The sequence below is a fragment of the Podarcis bocagei genome, assembly GCF_964188305.1.
Source record: "Podarcis bocagei genome assembly, chromosome: 2".
NCBI lineage: Eukaryota > Metazoa > Chordata > Lepidosauria > Squamata > Lacertidae > Podarcis > Podarcis bocagei.
The window spans coordinates 18,407,104-18,427,652 of NC_138126.1; the positions used below are offsets into that span (position 1 = coordinate 18,407,104).

The window sequence follows — 20,549 nt, forward strand, 5'->3', positions numbered from 1 at the left end:
GGGGCATGAGAACAGCAACTCTCTCCACGCCTGCAATTCCAAGCCGTTGGTATTCAGGGATTTGTAAGTTGCCTTGGGTTGCCTTGGGCAAGATAAAGTGACTAACAAATTTAATAAATAATAATAGTATACAGGCAGCTCCCCACTTATGTGGGAGTTACGTTCCTGCCCCCCCCCCCCTGTGCATAAGGGAACCGGGGCGATTTAAGAGGCATCAGAAATACCTTTTTCTTTTATACTATACCTTTTTTGTCTCTGATTGCCAGAAAAGGGCAGGAAACAGTGCATCCAAACCAGCTTAATGCAGCTTCCCGCCCAACAGCTGTTGAGCGGGGTAGCGAGGCAGCAGTGAGAGCTCTCATGTGCCATTTTGGAGCCCAAAGTTTTTCTCCCTTTTAAGCCTTTAAAATCCTTAATTCTGGACTTTTGACTCACTGACAGCCTCTTCAGGCTCTGGGGAGGGTCTCCTCACAAGCCATGAGGACTTCCCAGATTTCTCCCACTACTCCCAGGCTTGAATTGATTGATTTATTTCCTGGCACCACGCATATATGCAGTCGTGCACTAGTTGATCACATGCAAGCGGACAGATGCTTGCCTTGCTTCTGACATTGGAAGGAGAACCTAAAACCTTGTGGGAACAGCAGAACAAGCTGATCACAATCCAGTGTTTAACTAGGGACTGTCTCGTCTTTCCAGGAGAGCCCAGGGCAAACATGTAGGATGTCACAATCGAATATACCTCAAATATGTCTCCTATTCCAGGTTGTCTTTGAAGGTGTAGCTCACCTGCTCATAGCTGTCACTTATTTGGAGGGAAAGTCCCTTATCCCAATGCCGTGTCCCACTGCTGTCCCTTATTGATGATGTCCCTTAAATTTCCCGGGTTTCAAAGGAAGCAGCTCCTCTCCCTCCCTCCCTGCCGGCCAGGGAGAAGGGAGGCTCCAACTGTGCTGCTTGGCTGCGTTGCTCACCCAATAAGGAGTCTAAGAACGACTGGGGGGTGGAGCTTGCATGACTTGTGGCAGTCAAATCGGCCGCGTTGTCTGGGGACTCCCCTTTGCTCAGCGCTTCCCAGCGGAGAGGTGACGGTGGTTTTCCTTGCTGCATCCCCTTTGCCGGGTTGCTGCGCTGTGGGAACCACCGCTTGAGGCTTCGTTTGGCTACTGGCTGGGCTTTCTGCCTTTGGCTCGGAGGGGCTCAGAAGCCAAACATACCTGTGCTCTGAAAATCCCTTATTTTGGCTGCTGATCCCTTATTTCTGAGGCTGCTGGTCCCTTATTTTCAAATCTGTAAGTTGACAGCTATGCACCTGCTGGGTCCTTGCAATGATGAACTCAGCTCTGACCATCTCCCAAAATCCGTTTGTATATTTCCATGTGGCAAAGCTGCTGGAGCTCAGCTGTGGGGGCCTTCTGAGGTTCCCTTGGTGATCAACTGAAAACCACCCAGCAATCTACAAATGGATCCCAATCTATCTATGGACCTTACAAGACGCCGGTCCTGTGAAGGAAAGGGCTTGTGCAGAGGCAGCATGGTCAAGTCAACCGACTTTATTCATTCCTTCAGCCAAAGATGGCAGCAATACAATTCGAAAGCGACTGCGGTTTACACCAGAAGCACAAAAGCCATGCAAAACACAGCACCACATCGTTGTACAAACTCCACAGTATTTTACAACTGTATGCAATCTCTTGGACGTTCAGTTTAAGGAATCTGATTTCAGATTCTGCTAGAGTAAATGCAGCATGCGTAGTAATAATAATAATGATGATGATTTATTATTTATACCCCGCCCATTTTCTCATTTGCCAAGTCAGCAATTCAGCAACTCTCCACAGCTCCCCAGTAAATACAAAAAGATATAAAAGAAAACAGGACATTTTAAAACTTTGCATACATATTTTTCTTGACTCTTCCCCCCTCCCCAGCAAATAAACACCTGGCAATGCAGCTCAGGGTGAATTCAGATTGAGAAGAGGACAGCCATTGTTTTAACTAAGGGGTGGGGAATCTCAGGCTCAGAGGCCAGATATGGCCCCCCAAGTCTTTCTGTCTGGCCCTGAAGACTATTCTCAAGCCACACCAGACCTGCTAGGCAGCCTCACCTGTTTTTAGCTAGCTGTAATGTATCCTTGAACTCTGAAGATGCTTCTTGCTTGAAGGAGAACAGAGGGCTCTGTGTGTGTGTGTGTGTGTGTGTGTGTGTGTGTGTGTGTGTGTGTGTGTGTACACTAGCACCACCCACCTTTGTCATGCAACCCCTGGAAGGTTGCCCCCCTCAAAAATGTGGCCCTCAGGCCGAAAAAGATGTCCCTCCCCTTGTCATCTCCCCTCAGCCATTTGCTAAGATTCTCTTCAGTTATGCTGTTTCTCTCGGGGAGTTTAAACATACAAATCTTCCTTTACTATATGCTTCGATCTTCAGGAGAAAGGCAGTTTGGTTTCTAAACTTGTGATGATGGCAGAGAGAAACAATTCTGAAGACTTTAAAGAAAGGGTGAAAAAGCAACAACAGAGGTTCTTTTCATAGAAGAGCCATTGAAATTAATGAATCTACTATTCAGTGCCTGCTAAAAGCATGTTTGTTTAGGCAAGCCTGCCCAGACATGTAGGCCACTTACATGTGTTTTAATTTGCGGGTATTTTTTTTTTGCCCAATTTTAATTACCTTTGCAGGATTTAAGTTGTTGCTTGACAGTCAATCCCTCTTCACAGGGAATGCTGGGAATTGTAGTTTTGCGAGAGGGAGAAAGGGGTGTGTGTCTCTCTCAATACCTCTCAGCACCCTTGACAGACAACAGTTCCCAGAATTCTTGGGGGGAAGCCATGACTGTTTAAAGAGGTGTCTTGGTGCTTCAACTGTGTGCTTTGAACGTGAGCTACATAGAACTAGCTATGAAGCATTTTCAGCAGGTCCTGTGGGAGAGGCCACAAATGAGGTGGGGGAACCTTTGGGAGGGAAGAAGAAGCTGAAATCTTGAGCACTGACAGAAGGTCAAAGTGATGGGATCATATAATCTGAGGGTTGTCTTTTTGAGTGAAAGGGGGTCTCTCTTGCCAGCTTTTATTGTGAATGAACCAGCTGTTGGCCCCATGCTAAGCCGAACTTTCCCAGGGACAGAAAACGAGAACTAAGCGTTGCATAAGTCGGTGTCGCAGCAAGTGCGTTCGTAGGACATGTTGAAGGCGTTTTCCCTCCGCTCGATCTTGTTGCAGAGCTCGGCGTATTTGCCGCAGCCATAGCGCTTGAAGAGGAATAATTCGCCTGGTGGGAGAGGAATGAGATGTGTGTTAGTTTAACTCCTTCCCTGTACCCAGGGTGAGTCACACCACATAGCAGATAACCCTGAAAATCTAGGTGTTTGGGGCATGGAGCCGCAGAGCACCACACCCTACGTTTAAAGCACTATGGTGTCACTTTAAACAATCATGGAGTTCTGGGAGCTGGGGTTGAAATGCAGGAATCTCAGCTAAAGCATCCATGACAGATGGACATCCAACCTCTGCTTAAAAAACCCCAAGGAAGGAGAGCCCAACACCTCCCTAGGGAGTCCATTCTGCTGTTGAACGGTTCATCCGCTCCACTTCCCTGTGGGGAGGAGTTTGCAGTGGACTGCGTGGCCACCCACTCCCCTCCGGGGGCGGGGGACTTAGTTCCCCGTTGCCCGGGGGATCCCGGCCACGTCAGAGCCTGGCCAGCCAATCCGCTGGCCGGGGGGCGTGGCCGGGACCATTTAAACAGAGGCACGAGCCAAAGGGCTTCCTCTTTGGCTCGCTTTCTCAATCACCCGCCCTCCCTCCCTATTTTGCAGGTTAGGCACTGGCCCTGCTATGGACTTTGGTTGGTTGCCTTGGTTGTCCGAGGGGCCTGGTAGGAATTTTCCCACTTGGCAAATTGGCGCTGGCCACTTGGTTTTCACCTACCTCGTAGTAATCGTCACAACTTTGTTAGGGTTGCAGTTAGGCATTGTTTGACCTTGCGATGGGCCATCACCTGCCCCTCCAAGCTTAAGGGTATTCCATTAAAGGAATCCGGGGGTGTTGATCTTGTCTGAAGCTTGGGTCAGGGGCTAGGGCCATGATACGACCCCGATGGGAACACCAGGGGAAGCTCAAGTTGGTATGCATCAACAGGGCTCCCCCTTCCGGTGGTTTACCCTTACCGGACTTCCTGCGCATTGGGCAGGAGTCAGATATAATCTGGTCCATTCAATGCCTAAGCCAATACCGCTCACATTCTGTAATCAATAAAGTTGTGGCCAAAATTTGCCCAATAACATTAACCTAATATCTGTGTCCTTGTGTGTGTTATTTCTCAACAAGGGGGTGGCTTTGGGGTCTTGACGTGCAATTACTGCCAGGATGAATCTCCCTTCTTGTAACCTGAAGCCCTGGGTTCGAGTCCTGCCCTCCACAGCTGGAGATAAGGCAAATGAATAGGCAGCAAGCGCAAGGAGGAACAGGAGCAGGGCCAGGAAACACTGGGGGTCAGCAGGGGACCCCTTTCTGTGGGGCGAGCGCTTTTTCAGGTGCCTGTTGATACCAACACCTCACACCGTTCCCCGAAGACACTAGCTCTCTCGCTGCACAACTGATGGAGATTATACAGCACTAGCGGATTTCCAGTAATTGTTCTTACCAGCATAAACTTTGGTTGTCTCGCAGAACTGCCCATCGGCCGCTTTGCAAGGTTCGTCAGTATCCAGGCAGACCTTGCCAAGTTTGTACTTGCAAACTCGGCACACGAGACCTTCAGCTGCAGGAGAGAAGCAGAAAGACAGGCGTGGTTTTAATCAGAAATTATAAACGGGCCACAAAAGTGCTTTAAAAAACAACAGCCAAAAACTGCATGCCAACTTTCTTCCTCAGTGCTTGATGGTGCCCATGGTTCCCCCCGCCACATTTTATCCTTTGCAGTGTGTGGTAGGTCAGACTGAGAGGCGGTGACTGGCCAAAGGCCCCTTCATGTGAGCTTCATGTTTTGGTGGAGATTTGAAACCAGCTTCCTGCAGACCTGTTCTGACAATCTAACCACTATACCACACTCCCCATTTGTAGCAGATGTCAAAGCAAAACTGTTTTGTAAGAATGTATGAATCACCCTATTTCCATTCCAGATTAGTTTCACATGCATTCAGCCTGTTCCATCCTGTTGTTCTATGGATCATACATACATATGGAGAGAGAGAGAAACCAGGGGACATATTTACATAGGAACACGGGAAGTATACAGTGAGAGTGTTATAGGTTGGCCTAAACCCAAGGAATTAACAAATGGATGATGGGAGTTGTAGTCCCACAGGTTGAGAACCACTGCCATAGAGGCAAGTGGCATGGGGCGCCGGGCGCTAAGTTCTGCCAAGTTCTGGCAGCTTTGCAGGGCTGGAGGAGGCGGGCAGCAGCTGGAGGGCAGCTCCTCTGGCAGGGAAGAGGTGGAGGCTGGATGCGGTGCCTCCCAGCATCAGCTCACTGCCCTCGCCTGCCTCCGCCATGTCGCCTCTACCTCTTCACTGCCAGAGGAGCTGCCCTCCAGCCGCTGCCCACCTCCTCCAGCCCCGCAAAGCTGCCAGCAGCGCTGTCAGGGGTTCAGGGACAGAGGCACAGGTGAGGGGGGAGACGGAGAGCGATGGGGAAGAATCCCAGGACAGTGAGGAAGAGGATGACAATGACTTGAGGTCTTCCATGAGTCTCTCAAGTGAATCGGAGGATTCCCAGAAGAGGGCGCCCCTGGTCAAGCCAAGGGGGATCACAGGGGGGACTTGCCAGGAGCAGGGAAGCAGCAGGGAAACCCCGAGTGGGAGTGGGAGATCGGGGTCGGCTTCCCAGGAGGAACGGAGTGAAGAGGGTGGAGTTCCCAGTGTGACACACGGAGCAGAGCAGGAAGGAGACAGGGGAAGGAGATCGGGGCAGGACGTCCTGCCGGAAGGGGCGGAGAGTAGTACAGGGAGTAGTGTAACTGTCAAAAGGAAGGTCAGGGGTAGCGAACGCGCGCCAAGTTCAAATGTGGAGGCGCGCGGAAATGGAGAGAGCCCGGAGGAGGAGCCTGGCCCCAAAGCACGAAGGAGGGGGGAGCAGGCATCTGAGGGATCCGCGTCAGGGGAAAGCAGGAGGGAAGGAACCCAGGGGGGCAGAAAGACCCTGCGGAAAAGAAAGGACAGGAAGAAGTGGTCTAGCACAAGCCTCTTAAGCTGGTGTAGAGGCGGGACCGATTCAGAGGGGACTTTAAACGTCTAGGCTAAGAGACGCGGGGCTGCGCGCCTCGGTTGTGGAACCAATAATGAACTGCAATAAACATCCTTGTATATAAGAAGAGCTTGGCGTTGGTCTTTTGTGAGCTGAGACCTGAGGCAGCCCCTGACAGTAAGTCCCCTCCCAAAAGTACGCAAATTTTTTTTTTGCGAAGCTCACGAAGTTTGGCAGCCATGAGTATGGAGGAGCAGATAGCTGAGCTACGCAACGCAGTCTCCCAGCTTACCACTGAGGTAGTGGTCTCCCAGAAGAAGGGGGAAGAGGCGGAAAAGCGGTGCCAAGATCTGCAAGCCAGGTGGGATCATGCATGCCAAGTGGGGTTCCCGGGGGCCAAAGCTGCTGGAGTAGCACTGGGCAGAAGAGGGGGCAACTTGGTAGCCCACTTCGATGGGAACCTGAAGCAGTACCCCAGTTTTCGAGCAGACGTAGAATATGCGTTGCATTTGCTTCGCGACGACTTTAAAGATGAGGAGAAAGTGGGTTTCATTGTGTCCCACTTGCATGGGGAAGCGAGGGCTTGGCTGCGCAATCTGTGGCGCGAGGATTGCCCTGCTCGAAGGGACTCCGATGAATTTATCAAATGCATGGATGCTTGCTTCCAGTCTAACGTGGATGTGGATGTAGCATGCCAAGAGATGCATGGTTTAAGGCAAGGCAAGGCTTCAGTACGTCAGTACCATGCTCGCTTTTTCGCCTTGCTGACTGTGCTGAGATGGGAGAAAGACTCCCTGGCAGTAAGAGACTTGTTTTGGGAGGGGCTCTCTGGCCCTGTAAAAGATGAACTGGCAAGGGGGGACAGACCTCAAACCCTGGCAGAAGTGGTGCAGCGGGCGCTCGCCATTGGAGTACGCCACGAAGAACGCCCTTGGCGCAAAGAGGAGGGTAGCCAGCTTCGCGCACCGTCTAGAGTGCCTCCTTTCCTTCCCAGAGATCTAGGACGTCAGCGTCCCTCCCCTCAGTTGCAGGCAGGGGAGGAGCCAATGGAACTGGGTGGTGCAAAGGCTCAGTCAGCTGCCGGAGCCCCAGCGTCCGGAGCAGTCAAGGCGAAGCCTCCTAGAGGGAACAGGAAGTGTTACATCTGTGACAGTGCGACGCACATGGCCAAAGAGTGTCCCCAGAGGCTCCAGAAGCACACTGCAGCCTTAGCAACAGTAACTGCAGCAGCACAACATGAAGAGCAGTTTCAGGGAAACGGCAATGCCTGGCTGGAAGCAGCAATGCTGGGGCACAGCCAGGCGAGTCAGTAGGGCAGTCTCCAGCGCTTTTGCAGCCTACAGACCCCCTGCCACCCAAGCCAGTGGTGCAGCTCACTGCAACTCTCCAGCTGCCTAATGGACGCACCCTGGAAGTCCCCATTACAATTGACAGTGGAAGCAACGCAGACTTCGTAGGGGTGCATTTCGTCAAGCAGCATCGCATAGAGCTCCTGCCAGCCACGCTGCCATTGAACGTCGTCACAGTGGATGGCAGGAAGCTGCTGGGTGGGCAGGTGGTACAACAGACGCCACCCATGGTGATGCAGATTGGCAATCACCAAGAAGTCATCAGTTTCAACGTCACCCGCCTGTCAGACATGCCTATAGTGTTAGGCATGAGTTGGCTGGATAGGCACAGCCCGACCATGGCGTGGTACCAGCGGCAGCTCACCTTCGGCTCGTCCTATTGCGCGCAGCATTGCATCCAGACCGGTCCGGAGGAGGAGGGCCAAGAGGAGGGGCAGCAGCTACGTCTCAGCATGGCGCAAGCAGTACCCCTCAAGTACAAGGGGTTTTTGGAGGTTTTCTGCGAAAAGGAGGCAGACCAGTTGCCACCTCACCGGCCCTACGATTGCGCTATTGACCTCTTGCCAGGGACAATGCTACCGACTGCGAAACTGTATTCCATGTCCGAGGATGAGCTGCAGGAGCTCAGGGAGTTCATAGATCACAACCTGCAGCAGGGATTCATCCGAGAATCAAAGGCTGTAGGGGGCAGTCCTGTGTTTTTTGTGAAGAAGAAGGACACGCCCAAAAAAAGGCTGATCGTAGACTTTAGATTCATAAACTCGAAGACAAAGCCCGCGGCCTTTCCCATGCCCAAGATTGACGACCTGCTCGCGACGGTGCGGAAAGGGAAGATCTTCACCAAGTTGGATCTCCGCGGAGCTTACAATCTCATACGCGTGCGAGAGGGTGATGAGTGGAAGACGGCCATGTTCACGCCGTTGGGCACCTACGAATACAGAGTTATGCCGTTTGGTCTCCAAAATGGCTCCCACTATTTCCAAGCTTTTATGCACCACGTGCTGGCGGGACTCCTCTACAAGAAGTGCGTATGTTTCCTCGACGACATTCTGATCTTCTCGGAATCGCCGGAGGCTCACGAGAGCGACGTGAAGGAGGTCCTGCAGAGGCTACGGGAGCACAGGCTCTACGCCAAGCTGGAGAAGTGCCAATTCGACGTGACGGAGGTGGATTTTCTGGGCTATAGGCTGTCCGACAGGGGCCTAGCCATGGACAGCGCCAAGGTCCGTGCGGTGTTGGACTGGAAGAGCCCGCAAAATCGGAAGGAGGTCCAGAGGTTCGTCGGCTTCGCCAACTTTTACCGCAAGTTCATCAGGGGTTTCGCCAGGGAGACGGCAGCTATCACGGACACTCTCAGCTCCAAGAAGAAGAAGTTCACCTGGACGGACCAGGCGGAGCAGTCCTTCAGGAGACTTAAGAGTCTCTTCGCGTCCGAAGAACAGCTGTTACACGTGAATCCCGGCAGGCCCATGAGGGTTGAGACTGACGCATCTGACAGAGCGGTGGGGGCCGTCCTCTTACAGAAAGACCCGCAGGGAAACTGGAGGCCCTGCGCTTTCTACTCCCAGAAGCTCAGCAAGTCGGAACAGAACTACACCATCTGGGACAGGGAGTTGTTGGCCATTCACGCAGCTTTCAAGGCGTGGAGGCACTTCCTCATCGGAGCCAAGCACACCGTGCAGGTCCGCACGGACCACAAGAACCTAGAGTACTGGCACACGGCGAAGCTACAGAGCCAGAGGCACATACACTGGGCAGAGTTCTTTGCGGACTTCGATTTCAGGATAGAGTACATCCCAGGCGACAACAATGTCATAGCAGATGCGCTCTCCAGGAAACCGCAGTATCTCGAGGAAGCGGCACCGGTGGCAGCCAAGCACATTTTTGCACCGCAGGCGTGGGCGTGCGCTTCAGCCGCCGTGGACCTGGAGGCGGTGCGTCGCGCGTTGCAGACGGATCCGTTCGCACAGTCCAAGATGGAAGAGGTGCGGAAAGGCACAGCAAAGGACGACGAGTTTCAGATACGCGACGGCCTGCTGACCCGTAAAGGTGCTCTCTACGTTCCGGGAGACGATCTCTGCGCGAAGGTTCTGCAGCAGTTGCACGACGCACCCAGCGCTGGCCACTTCGGCAAGGAAAAGACGACGGAATTAGTGGCCAGAGACTTTTGGTGGCCCCAGATGCGAGGGGAGGTCGCGGATTACGTCGCCAGGTGTGACACTTGCCAAAGATCCAAGCCAGTGCACCAGAAGCCAGCGGGACTGCTGGAACCGTTGGAGACGCCACTGCAACCGTGGGAGAGGGTGGCGCTGGACTTTGTCACTGATCTGCCCAGTTCGCGAGGCAAGACGGCGGTGCTTGTGGTTGTAGACCTGTTCACCAAGATGGCGCATTTCATTCCTTGCGCGAGGGTGGCGACAGCGGAACAGACCGCCAAACTCTTCATCGACCACGTGTAAAGTGCATGGGTTGCCACGGTCCATTCTGTCCGACAGGGGGCGCCAGTTTGTTTCCAGTTTCTGGCAGAAGCTCCTAGGGATCCTGCACGTCAAGATCAACCTGTCGTCGGCGAGACATCCACAGACCAACGGCCAAGCAGAGAGGGTCAACGCGATCATGCAGCAGTACCTGAGATGTTACGCCAATCAGCGACCCGCAGCTTGGGTGGATTACCTGCCGATGGCTGAGTTTGCCTACAACAACATGAAGCACACGTCGACGGGGGTGACGCCGTTCTTCGCTAACAATGGACGGCATCCCAGAACCTTCCCGGGGCTCGTAACAACGGGGGAGGGGGCGCCGCAGGGGGCCGACCATTTCGCAGCAGAATTGCAAGAGGTGCACGACGAGCTACGGAGACATTTAGAGCTAGCTAAACAAGCCTATAAGGTACAGGCGGACAAACACAGGAGGGAGGGGGAAGACATCCAGGTGGGAGACTGGGTATGGTTAGCGGCCCAAGCAGTGCCGGCCAAGTCGTTAGCTAAGCAGAAGCTAGGACACAGGCAATTAGGGCCGTACCAAGTTGAGGCCAGGATCAATCCCATAGCGTTTCGATTGGCCCTCCCCGAAGGTTCCAGAATGCACCCGGTCTTTCATAGGTCGGTGCTCACCCCCTACAAGGCCCCACACAGATTTCAGGAGTCAGGGACGGCACCAGAACCAAGCAGAGAGTCGCCCAAGAAGGGGAGGTCACCTAGGGCCGAACCAATCAACGAGGTCACAGAGATTCTGGACTCGAGATGGGGGGAAGAGGGAGTAGAATATTTTCTCGCCAGAGAGGGTGCCCCAGCCAGCGCCAACAGTTGGGTGCCGGACTACGCTTTGGATGAGCCTCTCCTCAAGGACGAGTTCCATGCCCTTTTCCCACACAGGCCCATGCCAGCACAGTTTTTCGACGATTGGCTTTTTACGCCCACACTTTCCGCCAGCACCTTCCGAGGGTTCTCCTCCGCAGAGGAGACGATGCCAGAGTCGAGCCCTCCAAGGGGATCGTGTTCGGGGGTGGACACCGACCCTTCTTACTGGTGGGACGACCTACCAGAAGAGGACTGGCGCATTAGGTGGCGGATGGGGCCTTGGCAAGCAGACCCCACCCAGGCAATAGGGGGAGAGGAGGACGTGAACATGTTGGGAGAGGACCATGGGTTCGAGCACACATACACTGAACTGGAAGCAGAGGAGATCGACGTTGACGACCTGTGTCCGGCAGCGACCTCCGCAATGACGGAGCTCCCAGAACCTGCGCCCGAGCAGCGGGAGGGGGGAAGGGGGGGCTTTGAGGGGGGATGGATGTCAGGGGTTCAGGGACAGAGGCACAGGTGAGGGGGGAGACGGAGAGCGATGGGGAAGAATCCCAGGACAGTGAGGAAGAGGATGACAATGACTTGAGGTCTTCCATGAGTCTCTCAAGTGAATCGGAGGATTCCCAGAAGAGGGCGCCCCTGGTCAAGCCAAGGGGGGTCACAGGGGGGACTTGCCAGGAGCAGGGAAGCAGCAGGGAAACCCCGAGTGGGAGTGGGAGATCGGGGTCGGCTTCCCAGGAGGAACGGAGTGAAGAGAGTGGAGTTCCCAGTGTGACACACGGAGCAGAGCAGGAAGGAGACAGGGGAAGGAGATCGGGGCAGGACGTCCTGCCGGAAGGGGCGGAGAGTAGTACAGGGAGTAGTGTAACTGTCAAAAGGAAGGTCAGGGGTAGCGAACGCGCGCCAAGTTCAAATGTGGAGGCGCGCGGAAATGGAGAGAGCCCGGAGGAGGAGCCTGGCCCCAAAGCACGAAGGAGGGGGGAGCAGGCATCTGAGGGATCCGCGTCAGGGGAAAGCAGGAGGGAAGGAACCCAGGGGGGCAGGAAGACCCTGCGGAAAAGAAAGGACAGGAAGAGGTGGTCTAGCACAAGCCTCTTAAACTGGTGTAGAGGCGGGACTGATTCAGAGGGGACTTCAAACGTCTAGGCTAAGAGACGCGGGGCTGCGCGCCTCGGTTGTGGAAGCAATAATGAACTGCAATAAACATCCTTGTATATAAGAAGAGCTTGGCGTTGGTCTTTTGTGAGCTGAGACCTGAGGCAGCCCCTGACAAGCGCCATAAAAAGGTTGCCAACTCTGGGAAAAGGGGGGCGGCACCAAAGGAATCTTTGTACCACAGTGCTGGATAGACTTAAGACGGCCCTGCCCCTAGTCCTGCGTTAGTCACTTGTGACCTCCAAACCATCCTAAATATCTTTGCAGAAGCTTACAAAAAGCTTGGCCTATCACTCAACATCCAAAAAACCAAAGTGCTACACCAACAAGTAGAAAATACCCCCTCTGCAGCACCACAAATCCAACTCAATGGTGTAACGTTGGAAAATGTTGATCACTTCTCCTACCTAGGCAGTTGTCTTTCCACAAGGGCCAACATTGATGCCAAAATCCAGCACCGCCTGAGCTCTGCAAGTGCAGCTTTTTCCCAAGTGCAGAGTGTTTGAGGACCAGAACATTCACAGGGAAACCAAAATTCTTGTTTACAAAGCTATTGTACTACCAACCTTACTGTATGCTTGTGAAACATGGACCACTTATAAATGCCATCTCCAACCCCTTGAAAGATTCCATCAACGGTGTCTCCGAAAAATTGAACACATCACTTGGGAAGACAGGCAAACTAATACCAGTGTACTGGAAGAAGCAAAGATTACCAGTGTTGAAGCAATGATTCTTCAACATCAACTTCGTTGGACTGGTCATGTTGTGCGGATGCCTGATGATCGTCTTCCAAAGCAACTACTCTATTCCCAACTTAAAAATGGAAAGCGTAATGCTGGTGGTCAACAAAAGAGGTTCAAAGACTCTCTCAAAGCAAATCTTAAAAAATGTAGTATAAACACTGACAACTGGGAAACACTGGCCTATGAGTGCTACAGTTGGAGAACAGCCTTTACCAAAGGTGTCATGGGCTTTGAAGACACTCAAACTCAGGATGCAAGGAAGAAATGTGCTAAGAGGAAGGCATGCTTGGCAAATCCACACCGTGATCAACTCCCACCCAGAAACCAATATCCCCACTGTGGAAGGACGAGTGAATCCAGAATTGGCCTCCACGGTCACTTATGGACTCATTGTTAAAACCGTGTTTATGGAAGACAATCTTACTCAGCTACGAGTGATCACCAATGAAGTCACTTGTGACTTACAAAAAATGTTTTCTAAATGTTTACTTGTGACTTACAAAAAATGTTTTCCGCCCCCACCCCCCAGATGCTTGCTTGTGAGGGTGTGTGAACACGTGGCCTTGATTGTTGTTTACATGCTTTGAATATTCTTTCACAATGCTATTAAAAGCACTCCTGAAACTGCTTGAGGCGCTGGGGTGGCATTCATGTGGACCTCATCCAGCAGAGATTGTGCCATCTCTGTCTCGTGTTAGAAGTTCTTTTGGTTTCTGCAACATCCCACAATCTTCTATGGAGATTAAAAAACCTCGATGATGCACTGAGAATGGATTGCATTTTTCTCTCTCGCTGAGTTAACTCCTGCCCACTTCAGGAGTCCTTTCAAGCGTTGGCGCAGGCAACGAACAGCAAATAAGTGTTGAGTAAGTATAGCAAGCTTGAGGATTGAATTTATCTTTCTTTTCTTTAAAGCTTGCGGTAGCCAACTTCCCCCAAATGAATTTGAAAGCCTTAATGCAGCTGCGTCACTAAGCCCACAAAGGTACGAGCGCAGCTTTCCTCAAACTGGTGCCTTCCTGTCCCAAAACTGGGGTGTGCATCTTCCCTTCCATGCTCCCATTGAGTTACATGACCTGCACAAGATTAAGGACCCCCAAAAGTCATCAGTCAAATCTTTATTACAGTCATAGACCCAGCATAAGTAGGGTGGGGTACAATCATGTAAAATCTATAAAACATTTTTGGAAATCTAAAGTTATTAAAACAGAAGGTACAGTGGTACTAAGCCGCTTCTGGCAAACCAGAGCAGCGCACGGAAACGCCGTTTACCTTCCTGCTGGAGTGGTACCTATTTATCTACTTGCACTTTGACGTGCTTTCGAACTGCTAGGTTAGCAGGAGCTGGGACCGAACAATGGGAGCTCACCCTGTCGCGAGGATTCGAACCACCAACCTTCTGATTGGCAAGCCCTAGGCTCTGTGGTTTAACCCACAGTGCCACCCACATCGGATATGAGTGCTCATTAAATCTAGTTTGTGGCGCAGGTCATCAAGTGATGAATTTTGAGCGCTGCTATGCAGAACCTGGCAACACTGTTTGTTGTAGGAGGGTTGGTATCTGAAAGCAGCAGGGAGATATAGAATTGTCCTGGGCGCCCTGGGTACTTATGGAATAGCGAGGAATGAGGCTAATACAGATGTCTCTATAATATAAGTGCTGGAGAAGCACATGCTCTGTTATTTCTGTTTGTCCCAAGTAAGGAATCTTCCTATATCGACCTTCCATGAGAGCCGAGGGGAGGGCATGGCAACGTGCCAAGGTAAAGTCCCTCCGATGATTAGGGACTTTGACTTTAGTTAGGTATGCCATGGGGGAGGCAGAATAACTGATGGCAATAAAAAGTTGGGGCAATAAAAGTCGGGGTCCTGGCTAGATCCAATTGGCGCTCTGTTTTAAAGTCAGTTTTTCTGAACTCTGAAAAGAGGGGAAAACGCAAGAGGGTGTCCATTTCAAGATGACAGTATGCTAAGTTCTACAAAACAAAATGAGCGAATGGCAAAGCATGGCTTGTTCTGCAAACACCCATTGTGGAAGCAGCCTTGAGATCAGGTGCCAAATCACTTCCCTGTCTCAACCTCTCCCACTTAATCATTTGCATGCAGTCGGAGCACTGTATTTCTTTGCAACTGTGATATTGGACCCCACCGTCCACAGCAATCTCTTGAGGCAGCAATAATAATAATAATAATAATAATAATAATAATAATAATAATAATAATAATAATAATAATTTATCATTTGTACCCGCCCATCTGGCTAGGTCTCCCCAGCCACTCTGGGTGGCTTCCAATAAAGATTAAAAATACATTAAAATGTCACACATTAAAAACTTCCCTGAACAGGGCTGCCTTCAGATGTCTTCTAAATGCCAGGTAGTTGTTTATCTCTTTGACATCTGATGGGAGGGCGTTCCACAGGGCAGGTGCCACTACTGAGAAGGCCCTCTGCCTGGTTCCCTGCAACCTCACTTCTCTTAGCAAGGGAACCGCCAGAAGGCCCTCAGCACTGGACCTCAGTGTCCTGGCAGAAAGATGGGGGTGGAGACGCTCCTTCAGGTATGCTGGGCCAAGGCTGTTTAGGGCTTTAAAGGTCAACATCAACACTGTGAATTGTGCTCAGAAACGTACTGTAATACGCGAGAGCAGGCAAGCAGCCACGCACGCAATTAAAAACCGCAATTAGGAATCCACAGAGATAAAAGCAGGGGACCAGCCAACTGGAGAAAAGAGGAAATCTAAATTTATGAAAGACCCTTAGATGTTAACTTTAAAAGCAAGATGGGCTCAGGGACCAAAAGATAGCAGAGGTGGCACTAGGCCAACTGGTCCAGAGGTTGGATTTCCAACAATTTGGGAATCTCCACACCAGGGGACGTAGCCTCTCGGTCCTTGCTCACCTGGCTTCCGAAGGTTACCCAGAGAAGAGCCTCATCAGAAAATCTTAATCAGCAGGCAAGTTCAAATGGGGAAATCTAAGCTTCCTTTCGCTGGCAGAAGCTTCTTGCGAAACCTGAAACGATTCAGGGTGGAGGGAATCCTTCCCAGCTGGATGGCAGCCAGGCGTCTGTTGTAAACAGATTTCTGTGCCAAGGAATGCTGGAACAAGAATGGGTGGCGGATGATCTCCGTCGAGGCTGCCAAGGCCCTTTCGTAATCCAGGGAGCACCCAGAATGTAAAGTGGGCAGCATTATATTGTGCATTCCTGATTATAGATGCTCAAGGTGGTATCTGGGAGGTTACACATGACCCCACTTTCCATTCTGTTTGCGCCTACGAAAGTTTTGGGGCGGGCACACTGCTTCCTTTTTCCAGTCAAGTGCACGTCCTGTAATTTCTTGCAGGAACCCTGTAACTTTTTATAGCACAAACGCTCTGGTTTATTTTATTTCCCCTGCTTTAGTTGCGCTATAAGGCAAGAGTGCCCCTTCAGAGAGCAATATAGACCAGGGACACATTCACACTATATGTTATTACTTTTTGTAATTTTAAATGGTTTGAATCTGTTTTTAATAATGTGTAACATTGTATTTTAATATTAATGTTGTGTTTAACTTGTTTAATATTAATGTTGTGTTTAACTTGCTGTAATCCACCCTGGGGCCTTAGGGTGAAGGGCGGATAATAAATTGTAACAACTACTACTACTACTACTACTACTACTACTACTACTACACATTTAAAGTAATGCGGCACACCACCCAAAGCTCTGAGCGGTGTGAGATTCAGGGTTTTAAGGCATGCTTAACCAAAGTCTGTGTTTCCTATTGGAAATGAGGCACAGCGGAGATTGTGGTGTCTTTATGATATATGGGTTATTAACACACACATATAAACTAAGCCAGCGATGGAAGGGTTTCACACATACAAACTAAGCCAGCGATGGAAGGGTTTCACAGCACTACCACACGAAGAGGTTCTTGTTTCTCCCATAGCTGCGGCTTAGAATTCAAAGAGACATCAGCCGTAGCTCTGCCTGCTGCTCATCTGTTTCTCTGTCACATACCGTAGTTTCTAACTTCTCTAAGATCTGTGGATTTGTCTGTTGAGGGAGGGAGGGGAGGCCCCATTCATCTGCCATCCCAGACAGAGTCCCTTGATCCTTTGATCTTCATAATGCTCCATCCCGAGGCTATCACCTCATGAGGATGTTAAACTTGCTTAATTAGCTTTTAATGCTTGCTGATTCCTGGAGATGAGCACTGTCTAGCCCACAGTTTAATACACATGAGTCTGAACCCCAGTTTTAACACTCCAAGCATTGGTTGAATTATAACAGCTATCGGACCCAGAAATTTAGGGTGTTTGGCACCCACAACTCATAACTCTGTTATGGTTCCCACCCCAAAAAAAGAAACTTGGGAACTGTGGTTTACATCTCACAGAGGAATAATCCCCCAGCTGCTCACCCTTAAATCAAATCCCAGTGGAGGACATCATGAGAAAATGTCTCCATCTGCCTTTTTCAGATGGTGAAGCACATTGGGAGAGGCTGACTAGTGCCTGAGAAATGTTTGATGGAAAGAATACGCATCCCACCCTCAGCCATCTTACAAGAATAAAATAAGCTCAAAACCTCACATGCATCGAAATTCTTAGTTGCCCTGAGAATGGGGCAGAAAAACTGAAGCCTTTTTCACAGGGGAAGAAAACTGTTGCCTCCATAGGATTAGCTTGGGGTGTTGTTGCTGTTGCAAATATTCCTTCCTTTCTCCCTCCCTTGTCCACTTCGTTTTCTCAGCTTGCTTTTTGTCACTTAGTTTAATTCTACTGAATGACACGCAGCAAAGGAAAATTCAAACCCTTGGTGGTTGAATTTTAGAAATTATGCGCTGGGACATGATTAGTCCTGCTGATGTGGAGAAACAAAGACAACCCCAGGTACTGTATAGTGAACTCAAGAGAAAACAAGCCTTCAAAGTGTTGGTGCTGACCTTTAAAGCCCTAAACGGCCTCAGCCCAGTATACCTGAAGGAGCGTCTCCACCCCCATCGTTCAGCCTGGACACTGAGGTCCAGTGCCGAGGGCCTTCTGGCGGTTCCCTCGCTGCAAGATGTCAAGTTACAGAGAACTAGGCAGAGGGCCTTTTCGGTAGTGGCACCCGCCCTGTGAAACACCCTCCCAGCAGATGTCAAAGAGAACAACAACTACCAAACTTTTAGACGACATCTGAAGGCAGCCCTGTTGAGGGAAGCTTTTAATGTTTGATTCATTACTGTATTTTAATATTGTGTTGGAAGCTGCCCAAAGTGGCTGGGGAAACCCAGCCAGATGGGCGGGGTATAAATAATAAATTATTATTATTACTTCTATAATTAGAATTATAGAATCTTAGAGTTGGAATGGACCCAAGGGTCATCTAGACCAACCCCCTGCAATGCAGGAATCTCAGCTAAAGCAGTCATGGCAGATGGCCATCCACCCTCTGCTTGAAAACCTCCAAGGAAGGAGAGTCCACCACCTCTCATGGGAGTCTGTTCCACGGCTGAACAGCTCTTCCTGTCAGAATCTTTTTCCTAATTATTATTAGTCGGAATCTCCTTTTTTTGTACTTGAAGCCATTGCATTTGAAGAGCAGGAGAAAACAAGCATGCTCCCTCTTCCATATGACAGCCAGTAAAATATTTGAAGATGGCTATCATATCACCTCTCAGGCTAAACATTCCTTCAAGCATTCCTCGTAAGGCTGAGTTTCCAGACCCCTGATCATCTTGGCTGCCCTCCTCTGCGCTTAGTGCTTTCTTTTCATCAACAATCTTTTGGATTTCACTTCCTAACCCTCACACATAAATGGGAAAAAGTTGTAGATCCAGTCTGGCAAACCTTTGCCCCTCCGGTTGTTGCTGAACTACAACTCACGTTCGACCCAGCCAGCATGACCAATAGTCAAAGCTGATAGGAGTTGTAGTCCAACAACATTTGGAGGGACAAAGGTTCCAGAATTCCAACTAACTTCCAGTCACACTAGATCCATCGAAATTAAGGAACCCAAAATATTCATGTCTCTTAAGTTCAATGGATCTGCTCTGACACAACACATCAATTTGGAAAGAAATTTTGATGTGATCTACTCCAGCTTTCGCCAACCTGGTTGGGGCTGATGGGAGCAACATTTGGAGGGCACCAAGTTGGCCAAGGCTGATCTTGTTCAACCCCCCATTGAATTCAAGATCTGCAATGCAGGAATCTTGTGGTTGCAGCACCCCTGGAAGATGGCTGTCCCACCAGCAGGTAACAAAGTGTACAATGTTAGTCCTACTCAGAGCAGACACATTTAAATGAGTGGACACGACTTAGACCTATTCATTTACGTACTCTGAGATAAAAATAGATGGGTACGACCCAAAAGGACTCACCATTCCTAAATACTTCAATATAGTTATGAATTTGTGGGTGCCAGACCACTATTATCTCCGGATCAAGTTAGTATTAGAATTTAATTAAGGCTCAGGGTGTTAAAACTGGGTGCCGGATCCATGGGTATTAGGCTGGAATCAGCAAGCTTTCAAAGCAATAATTGAATAACAAGGGGAATTTAATAACCAGGCTAGCTTCCTGGGTTCAGATGATAGCCTAGGGCAGGCGTAGGCAAACTCAGTCCTCCAGATGTTTTGAGACTACAGTTCCCATCATTCCTGATCACTGGTCCTGTTAGCTGGGGATGATGGGAGTTGTAGACCCAAAACATCTGGAGGGCCAAGTTTGCCTATGCCTGGCCTCGGGGATGACCCATTAACACAACAAAGGATCCAAAGGGACCTGGTGTGGGAGGACAAATGAGTGGGGCCCCTCCCTCAACAGAGAAAGCCAGACTTCAGAGTAGAGAAATTGGAGTTAGGTGTGACACAAAGCAGCAGCACGATGTTTGATATCTGTTTGGATCCAAGGTTGCGCCTATGGGAGAAGCAAAACCCTCTTGGAGTGATTATGCTGTGAACCTCTCCATCATAGGCTCAGGTTGTATATATGTGTGAACGACACCTCCGCTGTGCCTCATTCCAAGCAGGAAACACAAACCCTGGGTAAGCAAGCCTAGAACTGCTGAAATCTCACACTGCTCACAGATTGGGGTGACAATGCTGCACCTGAGCTGCTCAAAAAGATGGACCCATCCATTTTCTTACACATTTGCACTAGCTAATTAATAACAAATAATAATAATGATTTTTTATTATACCCCAGCCACCCTGGGCAGCCCCCGACAGAATTAAAAGCACAATAAAACATCAAACATTAAAAACTCCCCTAAACAGGGTTGCCTTCAGATGTCTTCTTCAGATGGTTGTTTATTTCCTTGACATCTGATGGGAGGGCGTTCCACAGGGTGGGTGCCACTACCGAGAAGGCCCTCTAGCTGGCTAAATTCCCATGCAAATGTTTTGCAAAACAACACCCCTATTTTCCTTTTAAAGCCCGGTACTTACATACTGTGCAGAAGAGCAGAAGGGAAAAGCCCAGGAGAAGACGCTTGTTCATCTTGAGAAATTTCACGAGAGAGAGAGAGAGAGAGAGAGGAGGAGGAGGAGTGTGTGTGTGTGGCAATGACAAGAAGACAGAAGAATCTAACTTTGACTCTGAAACAAGACTCCTCTTAAAAGGTCTTGAGATGGGAGGTATTAGGGTCAAGAACTGATTTCCATTTGGAGGCAACCAATGGGATGAAGGAATGGGAACAATAGGCACACCTGATACTTAGAGAATGGAAAGGAGGTGTGTTGGTGGTGGCATGGAAATGGAGTTTCAATCCAATTAAAGCACTGTTCCATAATTGATGGACTTAAGAATCTTCAAACACCAGAGCGCCGCA

The 20,549-nt window shown here is 50.1% G+C and overlaps 1 protein-coding gene across 1 annotated transcript; it reads right to left on the reverse strand.

The window, feature by feature from the left end:
* Window positions 1-1,538: 1,538 nt before the first annotated feature.
* Window positions 1,539-20,283, reverse strand: LOC308581184 (lymphocyte antigen 6 complex locus protein G6c-like). Its single transcript, XM_081183709.1, has 3 exons — window positions 20,167-20,283; window positions 4,643-4,759; window positions 1,539-3,268 (listed from the first exon to the last, which is right to left on the reverse strand). Exons 1-3 carry the CDS (start codon window positions 20,216-20,218, stop codon window positions 3,135-3,137), a joined length of 303 nt encoding a protein of 100 aa, XP_081039835.1. The 5' UTR covers window positions 20,219-20,283; the 3' UTR covers window positions 1,539-3,134.
* Between the last annotated feature and the right edge of the window lie 266 nt (window positions 20,284-20,549).